The following is a 26,077-nucleotide window of genomic DNA, read 5'->3' as shown; positions in this document are numbered from 1 at the left end:
TCAGTTTATAACGCACTTCTTTCAGGGCCAATTTATGTCATGCTCACAAACCATTTTTTTTTGCCTGATACTTCAGTGTGATGGAAGCTGTATGTGTGTTTACCTACGGGGAGCTTTAAGTTTCAAACCATATTCACGTTTGTCCTTTCCTCCACAGTGGTGTATGAGGGCTGTCCCAAGGCGTTTGATGCGGGCATCTGGTGGCCCAAGACCAAATTTGGCCGCCCCGCCGCCATGAACTGTCCCAAAGGATCAATCGGTGAGTGCTTTTAAACGCCTCTGCTGACAAAAGCAACATGTGGTCTCATCAGTTAGCACTGGATGGAGTCAAAACAGTTTGTGGTCCACTTGAAATGAATGGAAAGTTTCAGCCCACTAATTTATATCAAGGTCAATGACAATGTTGAGGTTAAGTTTCATCATCCCGTTTCTGGGAAATTTATAAGCTAGGCTAGCTGTTTCCACTAGTTTTTATGACTAGCTAAACCGGCCACTGGTTAGTTTAGCCAGCTAATAGCAACCCCATAGCCACACATGACAGTTGCAGCATATTGTTGTATGCTAAAACACCAACACAAGTAGCAAAATCCCATAAAGTAAGCTAACTGACTTACAAAACAATATCTACCTAAAGCTAGCTAACATTAGCTACCAAAAGCTATTAGACAAAGTAACGCTGTAGCGGCAAACTCCTGTTTTAATGCTTATGAATTCAACTCTACATTCCTAAGACTAAGATTGTGTTATTTCTTTTTTTTTTAAGTCACATGGTCTCGCTTTATAAAAAATAAGCAGCAGTTGGATCAAGCTGCATGGGTGGCTGTGTGTTTGTGTGTTAATATATTTTAAGGCATATAAGCGCACACACTCGCCATCTAAAGCTTAACAACACAGTGATGAGGCTCTCTGATTGGTCAAATTAATCCACCAGAGCTTTGTCATCGGTTTGTCTGTAGAGACTCTTGTAAAAACAGCAGGTAGACTAAGAGCTGACGGGAACGCCCAGCCTCCTCCGGCAGTGTGTGAGCGAGGAAGACAGTCGAACTCAAGACTTGTGTTCACTGACCTATTCCTCAGTGAAGCCCTGTCACTTTCCTGGTTACACCCTTGGATACTGCCGTCACCACGGCGACCCCTTTGTCGTCTCCCCAGACTCATTGGGGAATTTATATGCTAACGCTGCTCGTGGCCTTCTCGTAGCTCCAACTCACTGGCAGGTCCTTCAGGCATCTCTTCCTTTGCAACAATAGCATTAGAAGAGACTTTGCAAGTCTTTTCTGAATCAGACCAGAGCGAGTGATTTAAACCACTAAGAGGAGGAGCTTTATATTTTTCCGGTATTTAACTGTTGCACATATTCCGAGCCGTTGGGATCTTTTTAGGACAATATGATGTGAAAAGTAGATTGAATTATCTTCTTAAACCCCCCCAAAACTGTTTACAAAGTGTTGCGTTGTTGTGCCTTAATATTGTTTAGAGAACACATTGTGTGCACTCACATTACCAGACGTTTAACTTGGCCACCTCATGGACAGTATGTCTGTGAAAACATTTGCCAGAAACATATTTAAAATCTGTTTTTTCTTTTTAAGGTACTGCCATTCGCCACTGCAACGATGAGAAGGGCTGGTTGTCGCCTGAGCTCTTCAACTGCACCACCGTCTCCTTCGCCCATCTGAAGAAACTGGTGAGTGCTACACAAAGTAAAACACTATGCTGTCGCTTTCAGCTGAACATCTTTTACGCCCCACTAACCCTGGGATTGACCGAGTTCCACTATGTTTCATCGCACCCACTCATCTTGCCTTTTGCCCCCCCCTTTTTCTTCCAGAACGAGGACCTGCGTCGCAACAGCTCCAGGATGGACAGCGAGCGCTCCAAGACCATCGTGCGTTTGCTCCACAGCGCCACCAACAACACCCAGCATTACTACGGCAACGACGTGAAGACCGCCGCCCAGCTGCTGAATCACGTGCTGGAGTACGAGAGCCTGCAGGCGGGGTTCGACCTCACCGCCATGAGAGACGCAGAGTTCAACGAGGTAGGGAAAAGAAAACTAACCGGATTCACAGATCAGCTTCTTCCAAAATGGATGGATTGGGAAATATTTGAAAGCTTTAATTTAGTGAAACCCAGTCTGTAGCACTTGGAGCGCTGGTGGCACACTGCCCTCCACTGGTTGATTCTCACTGGGAGAGCACCTTGATTCATCACTGTAGTTTTCCAATACTTCCACCATCTCTCACCTCTCTTTGATATCCATGTGTTTCATTTAGATAATCTACGATTATATGCAATAGAATGCTTCATTCCTGTCATTTGCTTCATTTTCTGATTTTTGTTCCAGAACTTGGTGCGAGCAGGAAGCGCCATACTGGATCCCGACACCAAGGAGCACTGGGAGCAGATCCAGAAGACCGACGGCGGCACGGCCCATCTGCTGCGCAACTTCGAGGACTACGCCAACACCCTGGCGCAGAACGTCAGGAAAACCTACCTGAAACCCTTCACCATCGTCACCGACAACATGAGTGAGTGGAGGCGCCGCGACCGCACGTCGGGTAACACGATCACACGTGACACACGGGTCTTCATCCTTTGCCTCTGTCTCCTTCTCCTCCTTCCTGCCACTGAACCTAGTTCTAACCGTGGACTACTTGGACGTGTCGGACCCGGAGAGGGCGACGCTGCCTCGGTTCCGCGACATCCAGGAGGATTTTGCCAAAGAGCTCGGCTCGTCCGTCCAGTTCCCCCAGTTCAACCTCCGCACTCAGAGCCACAAAGGTAGGAGCGCTGGCCGAATCGCACCATGTAAAAACAAAAAAATACACAACTCCAGTCGTAGTCCGTTAATTTATCTCTTGCTGTCCCCTCCCTGCAGAGCCCACCCCTGACCCTCCAAATCAGACCGATCCCCCGCAGGAGGAGGAGCACACGGTGTCCGATAGGAGACGGCGCCACCTTGACCCAGCTGTTCCTCTGCCGGTTGCGGTGGTGATAGTGTACAAATCGCTGGGGAAGCTCCTCCCGGAAAGATACGACCCCGACCGCAGGAGCCTGAGGTAGACTACTGACTGGTTAAAGTTTAGGTCCTGCTGATGACTTCATCGTCATGGCCTTCAAAAACCTTCCCACACACACACCGATCACAAGGGAGCGCAGACCAACTTTCTCAAGCACTTTGCTAGGATTAAAGTATGAAGAGTAATCCAGTCAAATTGTTTAAAACAAGGCCTGAAATAATGGAAAAGAGACGTAATCTGGACTCTTAAATCTCTCTTCTGTACTTTACAGTGTGTATACTGTATAATTCATCATGCTCTGTAAATGTTTGAAGAAAACGTTTTCATCTGATGTTAATACAGTACATGTCATAATATTTATGTGTTTGAAGGAACCACCTTATCAGTGCCTATACAATTCTGTTCTTCATGTGTGTGGAAAGAGAAAACGTTAGTAAGAATATGTTTCAAAGATGACATTAACAAAAGAACAGTGAATATGACCAACTGTAAAAAACATCTTCAGTCTGTTATGGTGACTACTAAACATCAGTGTGCATCTGCGTAATAAAGCAAATTACCCCCCCCCCCCCCCCCCCCCCATGTCTTTCCAGGCTCCCCAACCGTCCAGTGATCAACACGGCCATAGTGAGCGCCACGGTGCACAGCGAGGGTCCGCCTCTTCCTCCCATCCTGGAGCCCCCCATCACCTTGGAGTACACCATGCTGGAGACGGAGGAGAGGACCAAACCCGTGTGTGTCTTCTGGAACCACTCCATCGCGTGAGTTGCACCTCACATCACTTGCACGCCCGAGGGTGTTTGAGAACCCCAGAGATGAAAAGCCTTCAGATAAAACAGCATTTATAATATATATATATATTTTAGTTTTTTCTCACTTTCTTCTGTTGTGTGCGTTGGCGCGTTTTAGGATCGGAGGTACAGGTGGCTGGTCCGCTAAAGGCTGCGAGGTGCTCAACAGGAACAGCAGCCACATTAGCTGTCAGTGTAACCACATGACCAGCTTCGCCGTGCTCATGGACATTTCCAAGAGAGAGGTATTGACGGAAAAAACAACATCCAACCTAGCTTGCTGTTTTCTGCCTTTTTCCCCTCGTTACTGACCCCTGACGTCTTGTGACCGCTCTCCGCAGCACGGTGACGTTCTCCCCCTGAAGATCGTCACCTACACCACGGTGTCGGTCTCCCTCTTCCTCCTCCTCCTCACCTTCATCTTGTTGTGCCTCTTGCACCGGCTCCGCTCCAACCTCCACGCCATCCACAGGAACCTGGTGGCGGCGCTCTTCTTCTCTCAGCTCGTCTTCCTGCTCGGCATCAACCAGACTGACAACCCGGTGAGCGGTTTAGCCCACATTGAACAGACTACATGTAGGCGGAGGGGAGCGCGAAGCGGCTACATGAACGCGCTCAAGGCGGAGAGACGATCGTATTTGAAAAGGGTTAAGGCCGCCTCACGCTGATGTTCACTGTATTACAAACTTCCGGGCGATATTTGTTTGGCTTGCGGGTAAACGTGGCGTTGACAGGGACTTTACAAGGCTTAATGGGCGAAAGGCCTACCTGAGATGGTCTCTATTTGACAGATTATGTGTTTTGATGCTCGGCTAATGACCGTAATGGTGAGGAATGTGCTGGTTTCCAAAGACCTTTCCCAAAATAACCTCCCTTGAGCTGATTTTACTGAGCCGACTGCGCCGGCTGGATGTGACTTTGTTACTGTAAAGCTCTCTAATTAAAAAAAAAGGTGTAATATATATATATATCCGGAGTTAGTATGTTAAGTTCATAATCCAGTTTGGAGTTGGGAAGGTCACAGTAGCGGCCATGCATGTGCACACACACACATAGGCATAATGTAAAGGATCAAAAGGTGTGGGAATTCTTTGAAGTCTGCTGACACAGACATTCAGATTTACACACACACACACACACACACACATGCACACACGCACCTCTGTGTGCCAGTAGCGGAGACGTGCTGTGACTGGTACCTGTCTCCAGAAGCAGGCCTCGGGGCGGTAGGAACTGGCAAAGGTTTCCCAAAACGACTTCTTAGTTTTCACTTGATAAGTGCCCCGCGAGTCTGTGGTACAGAAAACATCATGAAAATGTGAATTGACGGGTAATCCTGCTCTTTCTTTTGAAGAAGAAGAACAAGAGGAATTGAGCCTTGGAGAGCTTAGACACTTGGTCGGCCTTGGGGAGACATGAAGACAGATAAAGTGGACATACTTATACTAATTTGTGCACTTTTTAACACAGATATTGTTGCACTAAGCAAATGTATTGTTATGTAAGCAGCTTTCTAAATCGTATCGTGACACGAACGCCACGTTAATTGGTATTAATTGAATTTTTTTTTTATTTGCAAGCACTTCGTTTGATGCCTCTTCAGCCTTCCTCAGCCATCTGCGCAGGTTTCAAGGGATTAAACTGACACATTGTTTAAAGCAATAATATGTATCTACCGGTATCATATATGCTACAACATAGTGTAGCAACAGCAAGAATAGAGAAAGAAATCATCATGCAATCATGCAAACTTGCTGAGTAATGTCAATTATAGAACACTACCTTGCTACGGTTCGCTAACGTTAGCAAACACTTAACAACCAAAGGCCACTGGTCACACCAGAGCGAGTAAGGATGTAGCAGCCAAACACCTGCGTGTGTTTACTTGCGCCAGCGGTGCGTTTCATCACCCGTGACTTCAACGTTTCATTTGTTTCTTCTTTCAAAAGTCATGTAGCGCCGCATAACGCATCAGCTCTGACTAGTCTGGCCGAACCAGATGTCGACAGTCTTACGCAAGACGTCACACGAGATCATCGGGGCCCAGCTGTCGGTCCCAGATCACCGCGGCTGGTAGTAAACTGCCAACCGCCAGCCCGTCAACCAGATGTACGTCAGAGATTAAAGTCTAGTCAATTCAGGTCGCGTAGCCTTCAAAATATTTCAGTGGGTCTGACATTCTGCAATCAAACTCGTGCACCTGTTAACAAAATGTGCCCAACAATTCAACGTCCCCACAACATTTGCTTTCTTTTCCTGTAGAAATGTTCTGACTCACAGTGTTTTGACTGGGATGAGGGGGACTCGAGCCATGACTCACAACACACTGTACTGCATTATCTGCAACTGTATGATTTAAAAAAAAAAAGTTCAAGTGTTTAGGTGTGTGTGTGTGTTTCAACTGTGGAATGCTGTCAGTGAGAGCCCAGGGCCATCCGCAGGATGATTTACAACCCCGTCAAAGTAGTCTCTCTCTCTCTCTCTCTCTCTCTCGCTCTCTCTCTCTCTCTCTCTCTGTCTCTCTCTCTCTCTCTCTCTCTCTCTCTCGCTCTCTCTCTCTCTCTCTCTGTGTCTCTCTCTCTCTCTCTCTCTCTCTCTCTCTCTCTGTCTCTCTCTCTCTGTGTCTCTCTCTCTCTCTCTCTCTCTCTCTCTCTGTGTCTCTCTCTCTCTCACTCTCTCTCTCTCTCTGTGTCTCTCTCTCTCCCTGTCTCTCTCGCTCTCTAATCTCCGCAGCAGCACACGGCATTATTAAAATACAGCATCTCAACCGCTGGGACAATCCCTGACACACTGCATTCCTCCAATGCAAAAACAGACATGGGAATAGGGAGGGAAGGAGACAAAGGAGTGTGGGGATAGGTTGAATCATTACTGTTTGTCATGAAAAAAAACAACTTTTGACGTATGCTACCATTAAAGCTGCAAATCACGTCTATAAAATGCCTGAAAGAGTCCGTCGAGATATTTTCAAATTGCTTCTTTTTACAAATCCAAACGTATTTTATTTACAATGATGTAAAACATAAAAAGACAGCAAATCTTTACATTTCAGAGACTGGAACTTAGCTTTTCGGGGCATATTTCTAGTAATAAATAATGACCAAAATATCGACTGATAGAAGAGGGAAAGCACAGCGGGGACGGCAAACAGACCAACGTTTTGGGCAAAACAAAGCTGCTTTTTTTTTTTGTGGATTCTCTTTAAATGTAGACTCACACTTTGATCACTCTTTTATCCTCCTCCAGTTTGTGTGTATGGTGATAGCCATCCTCCTCCACTACTTCTACATGTGCACCTTTGCCTGGATGTTCGTGGAGGGGCTGCACATCTACCGCATGCTGACCGAGCTGCGGAACATCAACCACGGCCACATGAGGTTCTACTACGCCATGGGCTGGGGCATACCGGCGATAATCACTGGTGAGACACACACACACACACACACACACACACAGACAGACACTCATACACGCTCAGAAACAAGGAAGTGGATGATGGCTGATTGTCAGGGGTGCATTCGTGCTGTGACTCGTCTCTACTGAAGAGGCTCTAATCCCCGTGGGAAAATGATTGAACACAGGAGGAGGAAAGAGAAACACAGAATGAGAGACGGCCGTTGTTGAGATGTCCACAATGTGTCAAATGAAGACAGAAACAGTCGCATCAATTTCATGTATAAAAAAAGCCTCTAATTGTGGAAAAGACTCTCAAACCCGCAAACCCCAAAATAATTTGTTGATTTGTTTGTTTTTATGGCCCTTATTTTATCGTCTCTTGATATAACTGCAACATTACATTTCAATCATCTGGTATCTCCAATTAGTACCACGTTTTCAAGCCTGTCATTGACTGCATACAGTATTTGACTTTACGGCCCTTTGATGTCTGATAAGACTGCAGTAGTATATTAGATGCTTGCCGATGTGTCGACATGTTTTGGCAGTATTTGGATGCCAGCCAAGCTTACTTAATTGGAATTTGGATTGAGACATACTGTGAGAGACGTATAGAGTTACTGAGCGATACTCACAGAGATCCACTAAATGACGAACAGATAAGGAATAGAAATGACAGTCATGAGTGACTAAGACGGTTTGAAGGAAAAACTGAAACACAAAGCAAAATCGGTGTGTGCTTGCACTGTGGCACTTCCTCCAAAGGAGGAGGGAATAAAACAAACAAGGCATAGAAACAGTTGTAACACTGGCATTTTGTGTGTTTCTAGGTTTGGCGGTAGGTCTTGACCCTCAGGGTTACGGGAACCCCGAATTCTGCTGGCTTTCTGTCCACGACACACTCATCTGGAGCTTCGCAGGACCCATCTTTGTAGTCGTCCTGGTATGTGAACTTGAATGTATTCGGACCGTTTAGGTGTTGTAGATTAACGCTTTCATATCGTTATAAATCATCTAAATAATGTGGAATATCAAAATAGAATACCTCAAAAAGTCCTGTTGAACGGCAATTATACGAGAGAGAATTAAGTGTTTCTTCTTCCTTCCCTCATCTTCTTCGATCTAAAGGTCAACATCGTGATCTTTCTTCTGGCCGCGAAGGCTTCATGCGGTCGCAGGCAGAAGGCTATGGAGAAGTCCGGAGCAATGTAAGTCACATTAATAATCCAATGTGATAAAAGTGAATGAGCAGCATAGCTTTTTGTCACTGAGGGGGGAGAAGCTGATCCATGTGTTTTTTTTTTTCCCCTCCTCAGTCCTGCACTTCGAATGGCCTTCCTCCTGCTGCTACTCATCAGCGCTACCTGGATGCTCGGCCTGCTGGCGGTCAACAGCGACGTGATAACCTTCCACTACCTGTTCGCTGGCTTCTGCTGCCTGCAGGTAACACCGCGTCCACGCTTAACCTCGACGGCCGCTGGCTGGTTCGTCACAGACCCCTTTTCTATTCGGCGATCCTCGTGAACACTTACCTTACTCCTTACTTTTGCTTTCTTCACAGGGAGTCTTCATCTTCTTCTTCTATGTGATCTTCAACAAGGAGGTGAGGAAGAACCTCAAGAACATCTTCACGGGAAAGAAGAGCGTACCAGACGAATCCAGCACCACGAGGGCCTCGTTGCTCACAGTGAGTGAACATAATATGGCTCCACATCTCGTTTTTATTAACTTAGCATATTTTTTTTTTTGGAATTGTCAGTCAAAACAAAGTCATATTTATTTATTTTTCTTCTGTCCCCCCCTCTTCCTCTCAAACGTCCATCCATCAGCGCTCTCTCAACTGCAACAACACGTACACAGAAGACGGCCAGCTGTACCGCTCTGGCATCGGCGAGTCCACCGTCTCCCTTGACAGCACGCTCAGGTCAGCCAAGAGCCGCAGCAGCTACCTGGCATACACACTGAGGTACAGCACGCTCACTGACTGCATGGCCGCTTCTGCTACACTGCTGCATGAGTGTGTCCGTTTGTCCGCTTTCTTTAAGTCTTTGTTCTCCTCCCTGCATGTCTGCTGAGGCATCAAAAGTCTCTATACTAACTCATCCCCAGCCCCTCATTTATTTTCTCTTATGAATAGACTCACACACACACACACCCTGCCCTTATTCGCTGCTTTATCCAAAGCAAGGATAAGTTAAGTTGCAAGAGTTTCTCTACATTTTGACGGTATTGCTTTCCTTTCTTTCGCACATGCATGCTGCCACAGAAAATGTGGCAGCATGCATGTGTGGCACCTGCATTGTACAGCGACCTCCGCTTGCATGAAAGATCATGCTGAGATTTGCCGGCGCACGGCTTTGTCGCAAAACCCCAAAACGCACATACAGCAGAAGGCATATCGACTCTCACTGATATGCGCAGGAAGGTAAACGAGCAGCTTCTGTAAATCCATCCACACTATTCATACATATGTTGTTCTGTGGTTTATCTCTTGACAGATTAAGCCGCTAATGTTGTTTATTTGACTTGATACGTTTTGTGTAGCTGGAGGTTTTATATGGGAATATGGGGAGTAACACAATGTGTGCAAGAATGGTAAAATGAGAACAAACTCAAAGGAAATATATGTTATAAGTGACAGCCAAGAATGTGTTAAGTTGAGTAGATGTTTTTTTGCATGCCTTTCTTGCTTTCTTAATTCAACATTCTGCCTTTTGAAGAATTAGTTTGGAGCAATTCAGCCTAAAGGACAAGTGTGTTCCTGATTAATCTCTTAAAAAAGGTGACATTTTGAGATGTAGCTTTTTCCAGGGTATCTTGTCTTGTACCGCCGTGTGTTTGCGCGTACCACACACATGTTTTCATCGCGGTGGAGTGGTGTTACATATGCCCGGTGTTCTAAAAGAGTTTTACAGAATGAAGGTGAGGTGTGACTGTACGCCTCGGCTCGTAAAGCTGTCATCTGGGTAACGCGAGCTTGACGCGAGGGGTCAATGAGAGCGAAAACGCCAGAAGGCGGGAAGCGGGATGGCGTGCTGCCTGTGCGAGAGGCAAAAGGGGGGAAAAGGAGGGGAGATAAGGGGAGAAAAAGAAGGAGAGGGGGGGGAGGAGGACCGAGAGAGAAGATAGGGAAATAAACTTGGGAAATAAGAGAGATGGGACTGTACCTGTTGAAGTGGTTGAAGGGAATGCGATATAGACACACACTCCTTCCCTGCGGCGGTTGGCGCCTCTTCAGCTGTGTCTCTCAGATCAGCCATCAGACAGGTCAGAGTCTCCAGCAGCGTTTTTTGCCCTTCAGCTAACATCTCAACCCAAATGTGGGTAAACAGCTTCAGGTGGAGAGCAGAGGAGGTTATTGCAGGTGCAGCAATAAGCAAGTCTTCAATTACCCTCCAATTAATCTTCTGTGGTCGACGTGTTATTTCTGTTGATGATCAAGCTGCCGGTTTGACTTTAACCTGATATGCAAGCACACCTAAACCACAATTTAATATGTGTTTTAGACTTTGTTGAAGCCATTAACGGAGGCAAATGTTTTGTAATGAGAGATGTCTGGTGTGTCAAACCGCGCGTTTGGGCTTGAGTTAACTTCCAGCGACGCTGTGCTCCCCTCTCTCTCTCTCTCTCTCTCTCTCTCTCTCTCTCACTCCTCTTGATCTCCACCGCTTCTTTTCCACTCACATTTCTCTCTCTTTCTCTTACTTCCTACTCCTCCCATCCCTTCCCTCTTCCTGCGTCTGTCTTTATCTACGTAGGGAGGAGTCTGGTCAGAAGCCCAGCGTCTCCTCAGGAACAGCGAAAGGACACACAGATCTGGACGGACCTCTCTTCCACAGGAACGGCACCAAGGGCGATGGTGGGTTTTCCCATATAACGCTATTGCCCGTATAGAGAAATGAATACCTCGGTGCATTTTGTTAACAGAAGTTAATCTTCGTACCTTCCTCCTTGTCCCCGTCAGACTCTGACTCAGACAGTGAGCTGTCAGTGGACGAGCACAGCTCCTCCTACGCCTCCTCCCACTCCTCGGACAGCGAGGACGACGACATCGATGTCAAGCCCAAGTGGAACAACGAGAGGCAGCCCGTTCACAGCACCCCTAAAGGTATATGGGTGGTCCTATTGAGCCTAAACCCCGAGGTTTAATCAGTGGAATTTTGTGTGCATAATATGCGATGAACTTGCAAACCACGATGCACTGTTAAACCTGCAAAGAGTATGCACAATTCCTGCTGCTTTCAATATGTCTCCTTTCCCCTCCACTAGTGGATTCAGTATCCAATCACGTGAAGCCTTACTGGCCAGCAGATGCCACCACGGCCAGTGACAGCGAGGAGCCCGGCGGGGCAGAGAGGCTGCGGGTGGAGACCAAGGTGAACGTGGAGCTCCATGCGGAAAATAAGCTCAACCACGTAGGCGACAGAGAGAGGGAGACTCTCCCGGAGAGGGACAAACAAACGCCGGGCAATGCCAGAGACGCATCTCCGTCTGGCCAGCCCCACGGCAACAGCAACCACCACCCAGAGCAGAGGAAAGGTGAGAGAGGAGGAGGATCCTTTTTGGATGAAATGTAATGGAATTGATTTGGTGGGATTTACGTCGGAATAACTTCTCTGTGTCCGTCCCAGGCATCCTAAAGAACAAGATTAGCTACCCCCCTCCGCTGACCGACAAGAACATGAAGAACCGCCTGAGGGAGAAGCTGAGCGACTACAACACCCCCACCCCCACCATCACCTCCCCGCCCCCCAACAACAACAACACCTCCTCCCCGCCTGCCCCCTCCGTCAACATCATGACGCCCTCGTCCCGGCCGCCCTCGCTGGCCTCCAACGAGGGAGGCCGCCCGGGCAACCACGAAAGCATCTCCCTCGTCAAGCCGCTCGTCGCCCCGCGGCCGCAGAATTCCGCGGGGGCCCCGCCCGCGGGCATCTACCGGGAGACCAACGGGGGCGTGGCAATGCACTTGAAGTCGGGGACGGTCAACGGAGGCAACGAGTCTGACTCAGAGTAAGTGGTTCCTACTGAGTAGTGTCGGCATGTGACATGCATTCATCATTCTTTGTGCCCATAAAAACAAATGAATGAAACAATGCGTGTCGTTTGACCATTTAGTCAACGGATGCATAATGCATGCATCATAATAGTTAAAGGGATAGTAAGACACTTTGGGGAATACGCGTAGCTTTCCTGCCGAGAGTTAGACGAGGAGATTGAAACAACTCTCAGACGCGGACGTGGTATCGATCTCCTCACGTAGCTCTCGGGAAGAAAGCCAATAATCGTATTTCTTTTAACTGTAGCATGAATGATATGACCATCCTGCTGCGATGCCGCATGATGACTTCCTGCATCCCTGCATTCATTTTTTTTTCACATTGCACGTTCTTCCTTTCTTTCTCCTTGCACCCTCCCCCCCCCCCCCCCCCCCCCCCCCCCCTGCATTCCTCTACTTTCCCTCCCTCCGTCCCTTCCGTTAACAGTGGCAGTAACGAGACTTCGATCTGACCTATTAGGAAAACTCAGACCAGCCTGCCCTTGTGAGAGGAGGAGCGAAGAACCTGCCGGGGGAAGGAGGAGATCCGAGAGGACTGGGATTAAAGAATAGAAAATTGAAGGCCAATCGCTGCAGATCGGGTGAAAGGAGGGAAAAGGCGCTCTCTCCGTGCCCGATCTGTCCAATCCGATCCCTCCGCTCATTGTCCCTCTCACTTGAGGAGCAGTATTAATTGCAGCCTTTGAAGACTGCCAGAGACAAGAAAATAAGCAGCGATAATGAGAAGATGTGAGAAATAATAAAACAAAAAAAAAAGGGAATGCCGGACTGTGTCAAGAGAGGACGCAATGGAGCCACGTGTGCCAAAAACCACTGTAGGAAACGGGGACTGAGTCAGAAGATGAACAAGCCCCCGAAATGGTGTTTTCGGGGGCTTGCGGTTAAGTCGCCCTCTCAACGGGTGAAGTCAGGAAAGCTGGAAAAGTCCGATGAACAAGCGCTGCGCATGAACCCAGACTCGAATACATGCCGGTATATTTGTACTCCGAAAGGATTTCAAGGACTGCTAGTCCCTTAAAGCGTCAGACATAACACCACCTGTTCTATTGGACACATCAGACTCTGAGAGCGGACGGCGCAATCACACACACCAAGTGCTCTTTTTTTACATTTTTTTTTTTTAACTCAAAGAAAGGCTTCCCCAGCCTCTCAATGCAGTGCATTTAGAGTGTAATTAACATGTAGATATTGTTTAAGGTGAAGAAGAAATGATCTATTTTGTATTTCAGCTGTAGCGAGGACAAGTTTCTAAAGTGAAAAAAAAAATCATCTGCCTGTGTTAAAGTCGGGGAAAGCTCTCCAATTGTGAAAATCACTTGATATGCTGGTTTCTTCGACTGAGAACAATCCTGAATTGAGGCCTTACACAAACAAACACACACTGTATCGGCCTGTAAGGGCTCTCCAGAGATTTACAGTATATTCTGCTATACAGACACATACAGACACACGCACACACACTCACACACATGTATAATGGCTGCAAGACTGTTATGTTTGTGTGTGTGAGAGTGACCTAGAATGTCCCAAGTACATGCGCACACAGAACGGTGAGCATAAATGAACAATAGTTTTGTGGAATGGAGAGGGTTCCCCCCCCCCCCATCCGGTTGAAAACTCAGTTTTTCAGTTCGAGCACTATGAACCTGAAGCCTTCTTTTCCAGTGTCCACCCCGCCTGTTTGTCCCATACGACACACTCCTGGTTACAACAGTCACGAACTCCAGTAAATGTGCACGTTGGGGTTGGAGTCTGTTTCACTTTGAAACTCACTTTTAGTCCTAAAATAGGGGAAAGAAAAGACATTTGTTGTCCTTTTTTAGTGGCATTAAAAACACATGTTGGGAAGTTTTATAAGATCTTTGCTTTCCAGGCGCTCACTAATGTAGGCATAGTCAAAGCCTTATGATTAGAGTTCAAAGTGGAAATGAAGCCAACTCTCAGCATTTCACAGCTAACGTAAAGTGTTGTTTAGCACTCACTAAATGCCTTCGGACCACTCGTACAACCCCCCGTGTTTTCCTTGCCCTCCTGTAATCAATGCTGTTGATAAATGTCCTTTATGCTGTTGTTGTTGTTGTTTTTTTAAATCGATCCCCAGACACTGGAAATGTTTTGTAACATAATGTATATTTATTTTTTATGGTTTCGAGACACTGGAAAGAAAAGATGATTGCGACTGTAAAATTAAAGACATGATGAATTTTTATCCGTCTTGCGCTGCCTGTTACATGCCTGTTGCCCGGAAGGAAGCCCGGCTCGTCGAAACACGTCGACGCTACCCGAGAAAAAGTAGGTGACACAACTCTTCTGGAGCCAACAAGTGATGAGTAACTTATTTCACAGTTCTACTGCGGAGTAGGTGAGCACATGTGGGAAAAGTGTTCAAGTGGTCTTGGGTCCTTACTGGAAACTGGTGGCAACCTGCCGTCATGATGCCGTATAACAATACTTGTATTTTATTGTCCTTTAGAATGCTGGATATCACATTGTGTCTGCATTTTACATCAACAAAGATCTTCTTAAACACTATCTCGATTGGCCAAAGACCTGATCTTTCATAATCAGTGACATTTCCAGTTCATATCCTAAAAAGCATTTGAGCAAATATTTAGACTAGACCTAGCTTTTACTGGTCGGATGCAACCAAATACACAAATTGGACTATGTCTTCCTTGTAATATACAATACAAATATAAGGATGGACAACAGCCGGTTGGAAAAAGGTGATGTCAGCATGACAGTCTTTGATGCCGTATGTTTTGCATGATAAAGTCGTCCTGTTTTCTTATCAGGGAAAGAATAGCACTGTGGGTGAGAGTAGAGGATGGAGGGGACAGAGGTTTGGAATGATTCCAGCCGAGATGACGGATTTCAAACAGAGGTGCGCCGTCAAGTGCTGTGCATGCTGTATGGAGATGTTGTCCATACAAGGTAATGTATGGGGAGAGCAGTCTTACTGTCTCGAATCCGTCCTGTGCCCAGTGATCAGAGCCCCGCCGACTATCAGTGAACTCTTTACTGAGGGTGTGTGAGAGGAAGTCGGGTTAAAGGGTGACTGCTCTTCTGGGGAGTTGAACCTAAAACATAAGAAGAATGTGTGTGTGTGTGTGTGTGTGTGTGTGTATCAAAGTGGTTAGAGGTCTGAGTGACTGTTAATCCTCACAGAACAATGGTGGCAGCCGTTCTTAATGAATCCCCTACCTTTGATGCAAACCTTTGCAGGGCCCACACATTTGCACACAGCCTATGGAAGCAACACATTAAACACACACACACACTTTTCTTTACACATTTTTCAGTTGAGCAAAATACTTTTTTCAGGCAAAGTTAGGACTCAATAAGCAACATCCTACCTCTTTTCCGCATAATGATACAAGTTTCATTTGTTTAGAAGTCATTAACATGAGAGGTATCCAACCTCATCGCAGTTGTTGACATTCTGGGAAGTACACTACTTATTCCCTTTCTTAGCTATCGTAGCTTAGCATAAAGACTTGAAACAGGGAAGCAGCTATAGCCTGGAGCGCAACTAGAGGAGACTCCAGGAAGTGTCTGCTCCTGGTCAACAAATATCACACATAACCCCCCCCCCCTCATAAAAAAGGCGAGTTGTTGTTTTTACACTTTGGTTTTGGCGCGGATTGAACAAACTAGATATAAAGTTTGGATTAGTGAGCTTTAGAGGTTCAGGTCGGCGGGCTTTGTTACATTTGGACAGATCTGTAGCTGTTTCCAGTCTTTGTGCTAAGCTATACAACCAACTGCTGGCTGTGGCTTCAGGAAAGAAAATACTTCTTTAATATTGCATTAAAAAAACGTATCATTGGAGGAACAGAAATTTGCTTATTAAAATGTTCTGAAAAGCTGAAGATATTTCGTGATAATTGACAGTTCACTGAGAAGTCCTTCAATGAGCCCCCCCCCCCCCCCCCCCCCCCCACACACACATTATTGACTTTTTTCTTTCCACAGCTCAGCCCACTTTAAGACCAGGCACTTTGCTCTTGCATTCCAAGGCAAGCCGGCCGATACGCAGCCATTCACTTTAATGTCGGCCTGTAGGAATCTGTCTTCAGCCACATGGACCTTATTAGTGGAGATGCACTTAGCATTAGTGGATCAAAGAGCTGGGGAGAGGTAAAAGGCTGCTGAGGTCGGACAGGACCATGAATGCACCTTCTGCTTTAACTGTGAGGTCGAATTTATGTCACTACGGGTCGTAAAAATCCCCCTCTTCTCTTCATGTCTCAGTGTAGCTGAGATAGGTTGTGCTCATGTCATTGATGTCAAGGTTTGGTCTTGGCCTGGAAAGGACATACTGTACATCCTGCTGCCCCTGTATGCCAAGTAAATGATTGTGAGCATGCGGAGTGAAAGGTTAGATGGGACGATCAGGTTTCACGAGCCTATTGGGCGGTTTGTTGTCAAGGCAACTCAAGCCAGTCCTCTCCTCAGATGACATGAGGTACAAATATGAAATAATTGTCGTCCAAACAGAGGCAGCATGTCCAAAATGTGACCGGTTGGTGGGGTTAGTCACACAGTTTGCAGTAGCTATACGCTCTGTCTGCGTTCCATATCTTCTCCGTTACATGACATCAACTTCCAGTGATAAGTCTTGTCAAAACAGGTATCATTTTGTCAGGCGGTCTGTGTCTCACTTTGGAACAAACAGCATCGACTTGAAACTTGAGGACTTGAGTAGGAATCGTAAAACGGTCTCAAAGGTCTATCGGAGTGACGCTCTGCCCTCCTCTTTATCTCTGCTTCCATCACAGCCAGGACGGACTAAATAATTCAGACTCAGCTGGCATCCTAAAGAAAACCACTGTGCCCGAGAACAACAGGCAGGAGGGAAGAGGATGGCTGATCCAATTGTGCCATCTGCTGGTGAAGAATGTAAACATGTCACATGTAGGTCTACCGCAGAGTGTGTGCAAGGGTGTTTTCTGGTATCTCTGTATTCGCGAGCACAGTTACTGAAATGATTAGAGGGCGAGTGGAATCTCTTAAAGTGGGACTCGGTAACCTTTTAAAAAGAAGGAAGACCACAATGTTCCTTTTTATAAGGAAGGAGTCGAGTTCATAAGCAATTAAATAAATTGCATTCAATATTAGTCACTAAATAAGCCTTAAACAAAGAAGAAATGTTCGTGTTATCAAGAGTTTAAAGGTCAGAAAACCAATCAGCTTCATCGGGAGAGTGTGGGTATAGTTTGATCAGATTAGATTTACTTTGGCCTGGTAAAATTAGCAACACCTCCACACACACATGTTGATGCAGATGTTGCTAAACACTGCACGGAAATGCGTGACATCACCTCTCTCCAAAAAGCAAAGACAGAAACAGACGTCTCCCATGTGGAGAGATGGGGTGGTAAAAAAACAAAGCACTTATTAATGTAAGAAAAGAAAATGTTTTTAATTAGCTCACTGTCACTGTCTTTGTGGGTTGGTACTGAACAGTGGCCACACTCTGATCAGGCCCTCAAACCATATAAAAGTATGCACCACATCATGTTTTCTATGATTACAATTCGACATTGGCCGTGTCAAATTACAGAATATGCTCAATGGAAGGTCCTCAGAAATATAGCAACCCAAACGGTGTCTCAATTAGTACAATTTAAACAGCTCTGTGAAATAACTTGCAAAGCATTGCAGAAGACAGGTCATTGTAAACATAATATTTCTATGCATATACATTGAAAAAGACTGTGACATGATAACATGTTCGTGTTCAATCAACCGTTTTATCCAAATGTGTTTTGCATCAGCAGCCTCGTCATCCATCCTCCCCTTCCTCCCAACTGTTCTATAATTGACTCTGGATGCTCTGCCAGTTGCATAAGACGCGCGTGGTTGCGCAACCCTCTAGAAAAATACTGATTTGGGATTAAGAGGTTTATTACAGGGCTTTCTAAATGAGCGCAGAGGGAGGATTTGGGAGATCTCAGCAGCGGTACTTTTGCTAGAAGACATCTGAAGAGGATCACAAACCTGAAATCCATTGTGTGTGTGTGTGTGTGTGTGTGCATGTCAAGCATGACTAAGGGGAAATACCGTCTAAAAGCATTAGTCCCCTTGTTAGCTGCACAATCTCTGATCACTACGCAAACCCTAAATGGTATCCCATTCAAGCTTATAGTATTCACAGATCCAATGACACAGCATCTGCTGCTGAAATAACCTGCAAGAGATACAAACACCTGTTGGCAAAAAGTGTGTCATTTGCATACTTTACATCCTTTTAGCTCTGTTTTTGGTCTCCTCCAACTCCTGAGAAAATATCTGGCTCTTTCGCTGCTCCATGCCCCACACCATGTTCACAAGCGCTAATTTTCGTCTGGCTGGAATAAGATGAAAGATGCAACAAAGGTCTGCAGAGCTACGAGGAACTGTTCACTACAAGCAAACCCTTTTACCATAAAAGTAATCATGAGGTCCGTTGAGAATATGAAATATTGATCATAGCGGCTCTAGCGACCTTCAGTTTACATAATCCAACGTTGCCTGAAAAAAAAACAACTGTTGTTTAAACTGCCTCATAAGACATGTAGACCCTGCTTTGATTTCAGGGTCCTGCATGCTGGCTCACCCACTCTCACTGGAACACGTGGTGCAGGATTTCAATAGTGCTTTTTAAGGGCACAAACTCTACCTGCAACATACAGTGAAGTGGTGCTTAGCAGTCCGTCAGATAGCATCCTGCAGGTAACGTGTGGCAACAAAAGGATCGCCTGTATTCCTGCTGGAGTCACATCCTTCACGGTTTCCTTGCTGCTTTTCATATCATCTGATCAGTGATGCAAAGTCCTGCGCTGTTTCTAAATTTCTCTAAAAGGACTTTAAATATGTCCTTTCTGTTCTCTAAAGGCCTTGAACCCCCCAACCCCCTTCCCACGACCCTTGGACAGGATAAGCAGTTACGGATAATGGATGGATGAATGTTCTCTGAAGGTCTGCAGAAAGTCCTCATGATCTGAACATGGAAAGTTCCCTCTGTCAGTGCCTCATTTGGCTAAACAAATGTGAAGGCACGCTAAAGGTGCACTCTCTCTTGATTTAGTCTTCAGTAGCAGCTGAAGCCACACAAACATGCACATCTCGTCAACAGAGGCTGCACCTGAGACGGTAGGACACAGCTAGGACTGTTTTAAATGACTGTTTTAAATGCAGAGAGAAACCTAACACTGAAAAGGAAAGTCTGATCCTCTTTTGGTGCTCACATGTCGAATGCTTATGTGTAGGCTGCTCGCTGACAGTATGTTTGTGGCGAGGAAGAGGAGGCGGCAGCACTGCAGCCGTAGGACAACCAGGGCAAAGGTCGAGTGAGAACAAGACTACACTGATCCTCACTGGCCTCATTGGTAGTCTGACTGCAGACACAGAAAGTACTTGTGATTACTTTCCGGTAATCTATGGCCTCATCTCAGGGGGTCAGGAGTCAGTCGACTCCCGTTTCTTCTTCTCTCGCTTTCTACCCATTTCACTCTTAGGCCCCTCAAACTCCTCTTCTTCTTTTGTCCATTTGATCCCAAATGTATTAGCACCGTACGCGTAACGCCAGGAGGGTTTGTCAGAGTAAGACGGCGCCATCTCTCGGAAACGCGATTTCTGATTCAAGAGGGATAACTGGGACGTCAGCGAAGACTCCTGGATGCCGTTTACCTGCAGAAGACAAGAAGAAGCTCACAGACGGACAAAGCAAACATGCCAAGGTCAGCGCTTCAAAAACGGTCATGGTTTTTTTGTTTCAGAATTGTCTTCTTAGGATGTGTGGAATACCATATTTGCAGGAATAATGCTGCTCAAACTCAAGAGTCCATTCCTCTATTCAGCCTGCTTGAACTCATTTTAGACATTGACCTTAAGCACAGAGAAACTAACCTTTAAACTTATTATACTTGTGCTTATATATGTTATTTATGGTTAGGTTAGGGTTATGTCATAGGTTAAGAGGTCATAGTAATGACAGATGATTCTTCCTATCTTGTGAAACCGAAATAATCTGGTACAAACATGAACAACTGCTTTTCAAACAGGCCTGTTAAAGCCAGGGCTTTACCATCGAGAGCAATGAAGTCATTCCCTCAGTATCTTTTCTGGGAATTTTTGGGGGTTAAGCAACATTAGGCCGTGTCAAAAACTATTTGATTCCTGGAAGAGCGGAGGATGCTTTGAAACTGTATAACGACCGTGCCAAATTATAAGTGAAAAATATAAAAAAAATATTTTCCTGGTGTGCAATTTCTTTTTAATTCCCTTGGAGGTTTCCTGGAAATAGGTATTTAGTTTGGTTGGGAAAAGAAACGAGGTCCAGAGTTTTCTTACACTGCTCCATTTGAATTAAACTAGAACAGCAGAAAATCGAACATCTATGAATAATCCTAATAATTGAGTGTTTGTTTTTTTTTATGTGAAGTGACACTAATGGGCGCATTTTCACATACGCATTCAAACATTTCCATTGGCTATATATAAAACCCAATGCACCACATTACAAGTCAGAAGGAAGTGTACATTTATATTGTTATTTGGCTTCTGGGGTTTCTTGACAGTAACGCCAAATGACATTGTAATGAAGCCATTGTTTACCCACGTGTTTCATAATTCATCACTATGTGATAGTGGCAGCCATGGGGCGGTGGTGAGATGTGTTTCCGTCGCGTCTCCGAAAGCATCAAGCGGCCCCTTTAAGAGAGCAGCTCCGTGTTCACTGACGAAATGTCCTCGGCCCTGCGAAATCAACAAGAGACGAAGGCAAAGCTAGTAACTGCAAGCTCCGGGGTTAACGGTGCTGGTCAGAGCAGCTCTCTGCTGACAGGAGGGCGGGGGGGGGGACGCAACTGGTATTTCTTTTTTCTTTTTTTTTCCCTCTCAGTGTTTGCCTGTCTAACCGCTCGACACACGGCAGGAGACGACATTTAGTCGGTGGACAGAAACGAGCGGATATCGCTGTGATGGATGGACCAAGTGAGCAGATTTGGCTCGTGAGACTGGCGCTAATTTAGACGTCCTGAGCAGCAGGTGTACTGAAGGATAAAGCAGACTCACGGCAATCTCAGTGTTCATGAAACTTTGCTACGATTTACGTGCTGGGTAAGAAGACTCGTTTTATATATCTCTCTCTCTTTATAAATATATATATATAATATATATATGTAACGTTCTTCAAATGGCTATTATTAGAACACAAATGAGGGATAATGTTTTGTGACTACCGCCTGTCTCACCGTCTGTCGGGGTTCAGCCAAAATGCGGATTATTTGGCTCTCGTGTTGTGAATGTTATGGATATGAGAAAATGTCCGACCGTGTGAGGCTTTATTTGAAAGAGTTAACTCGAGGCCTAAGCTATACTTCAAACTCCAGCGTTTTAATTCAGTCTCTGGCTCAATTGTTAAAAAATAAAATATAATGGACACGTTTGAATTCAACAGTGCACTTTGGCCTCGCGAACGTGTGTGGAAGGAAATGTACTTTGCCTTCAAACGCCCCTAATAACCCCATCACTAAAAAGATACAGCATAGCTACTATTCATGTTTCTGCATGCATTTTTGGAAGTCATTTGGACAGCGTGTCATTCACTGTCCTACTTGACCTGGAATCCATCACAGATATTAAACATTGTACTTTACATAATGCACCTGTAAGGGCACACAGTTATTCGACAAGTGCTGGTGTGGTGTGTTCACTGAGGAAGCTCCGGCACCTGAAGTACTTGTCCTAAAGGGTGCTGTCAAACCCAACATTGTTTCACTGTTTATGTGTCAGTGGTTAGACGAGCATTGGATTCCTGGCCTGAATTGATCGTGCCTCGTTGGCTTCACACAGAGTTCACACTTTGTCCCCACTGTCTGATTTGACAGAGGGGTCAGATTGACATGTTGTTAAGGAAGTATTGATTGGTTATTTATATCCTTGTTTATATAACAGCGTTGTGAAGTAATAGCAGTTGAGTTGGAGGGCAGGGTTAGAGGGTAACTAATATCAGTGCTCCGGACTTACACAAACTAACCATTCAAAATCTGCAATGACGAAACAACGGGGGTTGCATTGGTGGGCTAGATAAAAGTTTGTGCATTCCTCTTGTTCCTACCATGTCTCTGTGCTTCTTGTCTCCAAATATGAGAGAACGAAAACCCCTTTTTTTTTTTTTAACCTCCAACTGCAAATGGAGCAGAATGTGATGTAATAATTAGAGTTAATCATATCTGCGCTCTCCTCCCTTCCTCCTGCTCCATCCCCCTCCAGGGTTGACATCAAGCAAATATGAGGCTTGGTGGGAAAAACTTTTGATACAATAGTTGCCTGTAGGCCGATTTTAGATACTTTGTTTCATTCCAGACGCTTACTATTCAGCATGGCCTTTCTCTTTACGATGAATGTAGGCAAGTGAGCTAAACAGAAGTTGAATCTACTCCTTAGAACATTCTGGTTAATGCTGGCAAATGAAAGAGGATGTATCTAAAGGTCATGTTAATCTCTCTCTCTCTCTCTCCCTCTCTGTGTCAGTGTCTTATGAAACGAGGAGTTGACATTAGCTCTACAGGTGAGCCTCTCTGTCATACTGAGGCTTGTTTCTACACAAACAAAAAAGTCGACAGGATGACCTTAGATGGTTTCATGCGGCGCGTCAGAGGTGCAGCACCTGTAATAGGAAATGAGGTTCGCTGTGGCATTTCCAGCTAACCGGCCCCTATTTTCTGGGACATTAGGCAGTCGGGGGTTTGGTTTTTTTGAATTAACAGAAGGTTTGACAATATTTTAAAAAAAAAAGTGGCCCACTTGTGCAAGAGCCTGTACTGTACTCAACAGTATGTGGTGTGTTTGAGTGTTTCCACTGCCCCCCCCCCCCCCTCTCTCTCTCTCTCTCCCTCTCCCGCCCTTTCATGCACGGTTGACAGGCAACAGCTATACAGGACCTTACTGTAAAAAGAGCCTCTCATGTGACTATACCGTGCCAGTGTCCTCTTATCGATAGCCGGGGGTGACAGTAAGGCCGTGCACCTGGGTAGTTATTGAAGTAAGATGAGCGTACAGCTGAGCACATAAAGGTTTATTAGCCCACCGTTCCGTGTGCATTATGAGCCAAACGAATTGATCCTCGGGTGAAAGTGGCCGTGCCCTGACACTAATACATAGCGCTCATAAAAAATACATTGTTACTGTTACCAACGAGGATGTATATCTGACAACGCTGCAGGCCATACTTTGCAATCTTGTCTTGTGATTAGCGTAGCGTGGTGAATACATAAGGGCTGCTCAGCTTGAATGAGAACTACGTTACAGTACATGATGCTACGAGCAAAAACCAAAATACAAAATTAATCGACAACTCTTTCTAAACATGTAGAAAGTATCAGCTTCTATAATGTGATTACTGTCTTGTGTTTATGATGGTAAGCTGTTTTAGACTTTTTTTTTAGATCTCACCGTGGGCTCTGGGAACTTGTGATGAAGCTATTTGCTGATATTGACCGAAGGATCAATTAATTAATGAAGAAAGTAATTACTAGATGAATCGATAACAAAATGAATCATTTGCATCTCTACATGTGATCATACATTCTGAAGTTCTTAATCCGTTTTAAAAAAAAGAGTCATCACATATCGTATCTTGAATATTATTAAACCGACAATAAACATTTTAAATGCAAGTTTCTTTAATGCCAGTTTTGTAAAAACTAGGGATGATGGTCCCAAATCAAAATACGGCCAATTTACAGAGATATGAAGCGCAACATAAAAGTGGCAAATCATCACATTTTACTGTTCATCAAAGTAGTTTCTGATTGAACTTTGATCGGATCAATTCATCATCTCAGCTCCAGTAGAAAGTGCAGTTGCGGTAGATTCCTTTCTGTGCAAAAAATTGAGAAATGTAGGGTAAAGGGCACCGCCTCCTCCAGCCTGATGTCCACGACTGACTGTGATTGGCTATCGCGATCGCAGTCAATAGTGACCAAGAGTAACCTCGAGCTACTACGGGTCATTAGCAGAAGATTACGCAGACAGACAGCAGCACACACACACTCAGAAACAGTATTTAGGCTTGCACAGCAAACACACCGGGCTTGTCAAGCTTCTCACCCTGAACTAATGTATGCAGTAATAAACAAACACCATCCGTCTGCGTGTGTGTGTTGCTACATTGTCATTTTGCCGTGTGTGTGTGTGTGTGTGTGTGTGTGTGTGTGTGTGTGTGTGTGTGTGTGTGTGTGTGTGTGTGTGTGTGTGTGTGTGTGTGTGTGTGTGTGTGTGTGCGCGTGTGCGCACAGCTTCTCTGTTATGACTGTAAAAGCTTCTCCCCGAGCTGGAGCGTGAGCAGCGACTTATGATTAAGGGTGGATGGAGGTGTCCTTGTGTTTGTACATAACCGAGCAAATGCATCATGAGGGCTGTTATTTATTTTTTTTGTGCATTCCCACGGTAACGTTCACAGCGATCAGACCTTGAGCTAAAGCCTCTTCCTCCTCGTCCTCCTCCTCCCCGTCCTCTCCTTTTCAACCTCCTCTCTTTAAGATGATGTTGTGGTTTAAACTGCCTCTGGACCGGAGAGAGAGATGCGTATGAAAGGAAATAAATAAAGAAAAGGTAGCCTGAAGTACGCCGCAGTGAAAGGAGACATGGATTAGCATGGGAGCAAGTAATGTGCGGTTGAATGAGAGCTCAGTTTATTAATATTATGAATATTGCGGCTGTGTTCAATGCATATTAGCACTTACTTACAGACTGAACGGAGTGGGATTCGTTGATTGCATTTTCAATTGAGCTACGACTCTGGCTTGATTTTTCTGTTCGCTAACTAACTGTTGGTAGTGTGAGCTGACCGGTGGCTCGCTGAGCCGTAGCACAGAGCAGGCCGCTCCGGGTGGGCACTGTGGGAACAGATTTCGTCGTGTCAGGTGTCTAGACGAGTGAGTGGAAGTGTTTATCAAGCCCCCACTCACCCTGTTTCCACTCACCCTTCAGGGAGGAAAGGCCAGCCCACCAATCACCTCTGCAATTTTCACTTATGTGGGCGCGTTGTCTGCATGAGGAAACAAGATATCCAGTATTTGCGCCTTTTACTCCACGTCTTAGTCCCTCCTACACAGATAATGATATAAAAACAGTTACTGGCAGTGCTATTTTGTGCTTATTTATTTATTTATTTATTTATTTATTTGATAATCGTGGTCCTCCCACATGGCAAAACATGTGTTTTAGCTCATAAAATTGTTTTTTGTGTCTGCATTTGTCGACATTCTGCCATTCTGCCATTCTGTCATCGGTGAGATTTCTCGCTTTCTCAGATTGGCACTGAGCTCTTAGGACTTTCCCATTGTGAGGTTTGTGGCTTCATCTAATGTGTGCAGTCAAACAAGCCCTGCAGGCACAGAAGCGTTGCCACCTGTAGATGTAGTCACCTATGGGAAGTCAAGAGGAGGAGGAGGAGCTTTGGAAAACCAGAACGATGTCCGAGTAAGGATTGATCTAATAAGGGATTTGGGATGTATGAGTTCGCCAATCTGCACACGCACACACAAAAAAAAACCTAGTCCGACAGCTTATCTGTCAGATAACCATCTTTGTTGTGCAACAGCTACAAGAAGAGCCGCTCTTTGATCCCTTCCCAAATGACAAATCGCGGCAGTCAAAAATCAACACGTTCATCTTGAGATTCCGCGGCTTCGTGCTCAGCTGCCGGGAAGAGATGACGTATTGTTGTGACAGTTTGTTGACGTGCCGCATTCGGTCACGTTGACTCCAGGAGGATCAATGACCCCCATGGAGTATTACTGCAGTCAGCATTTCTC

General features: G+C 45.5%; 2 protein-coding genes across 14 annotated transcripts in view; both read left to right on the top strand.

Annotated features, from left to right (window-relative positions):
• Nucleotides 1-14,453, top strand: part of celsr1a (cadherin EGF LAG seven-pass G-type receptor 1a) — an 81,067-nt gene extending 66,614 nt beyond the window's left edge. For 4 of the 6 annotated variants that reach the window (XM_079183649.1, XM_079183648.1, XM_079183645.1 and 1 more), the window contains 20 exons: nt 158-259; nt 1,593-1,687; nt 1,832-2,041; nt 2,348-2,531; nt 2,641-2,784; nt 2,882-3,062; nt 3,617-3,784; nt 3,933-4,059; nt 4,156-4,356; nt 7,061-7,235; nt 8,041-8,153; nt 8,339-8,418; nt 8,527-8,653; nt 8,772-8,897; nt 9,040-9,176; nt 10,969-11,069; nt 11,175-11,318; nt 11,480-11,749; nt 11,842-12,223; nt 12,697-14,453. In XM_079183649.1, coding sequence (XP_079039775.1) covers nt 158-259; nt 1,593-1,687; nt 1,832-2,041; nt 2,348-2,531; nt 2,641-2,784; nt 2,882-3,062; nt 3,617-3,784; nt 3,933-4,059; nt 4,156-4,356; nt 7,061-7,235; nt 8,041-8,153; nt 8,339-8,418; nt 8,527-8,653; nt 8,772-8,897; nt 9,040-9,176; nt 10,969-11,069; nt 11,175-11,318; nt 11,480-11,749; nt 11,842-12,223; nt 12,697-12,721 — 3,092 coding nt within the window. In that variant the 3' untranslated portion in view covers nt 12,722-14,453. The remainder of the gene's footprint in view (nt 1-157; nt 260-1,592; nt 1,688-1,831; nt 2,042-2,347; nt 2,532-2,640; nt 2,785-2,881; nt 3,063-3,616; nt 3,785-3,932; nt 4,060-4,155; nt 4,357-7,060; nt 7,236-8,040; nt 8,154-8,338; nt 8,419-8,526; nt 8,654-8,771; nt 8,898-9,039; nt 9,177-10,968; nt 11,070-11,174; nt 11,319-11,479; nt 11,750-11,841; nt 12,224-12,696) is intronic. The other 2 variants (XM_079183647.1, XM_079183646.1) reach the window with 1 other exon arrangement.
• A 5,481-nt stretch (nt 14,454-19,934) lies between these two features.
• gramd4a (GRAM domain containing 4a) overlaps nt 19,935-26,077 on the top strand; it is a 42,712-nt gene continuing 36,569 nt past the window's right edge. For 7 of the 8 annotated variants that reach the window (XM_079184009.1, XM_079184005.1, XM_079184004.1 and 4 more), the window contains exon 1: nt 21,137-21,374. In XM_079184009.1, the coding sequence (XP_079040135.1) occupies nt 21,346-21,374 (29 nt within the window). In that variant the 5' untranslated portion in view covers nt 21,137-21,345. Of the gene's footprint in view, nt 19,994-21,136; nt 21,375-26,077 lie in introns of those variants that run through there. The other variant, XM_079184008.1, reaches the window with a different exon arrangement.

This window comes from Pholis gunnellus (assembly GCF_910591455.1).
Source record: "Pholis gunnellus genome assembly, chromosome: 22".
NCBI classification, from domain to species: domain Eukaryota; kingdom Metazoa; phylum Chordata; class Actinopteri; order Perciformes; family Pholidae; genus Pholis; species Pholis gunnellus.
The sequence above is the reverse complement of the archived record's forward strand: the minus strand, read 5'-3'. Positions and strand labels throughout refer to the sequence as shown.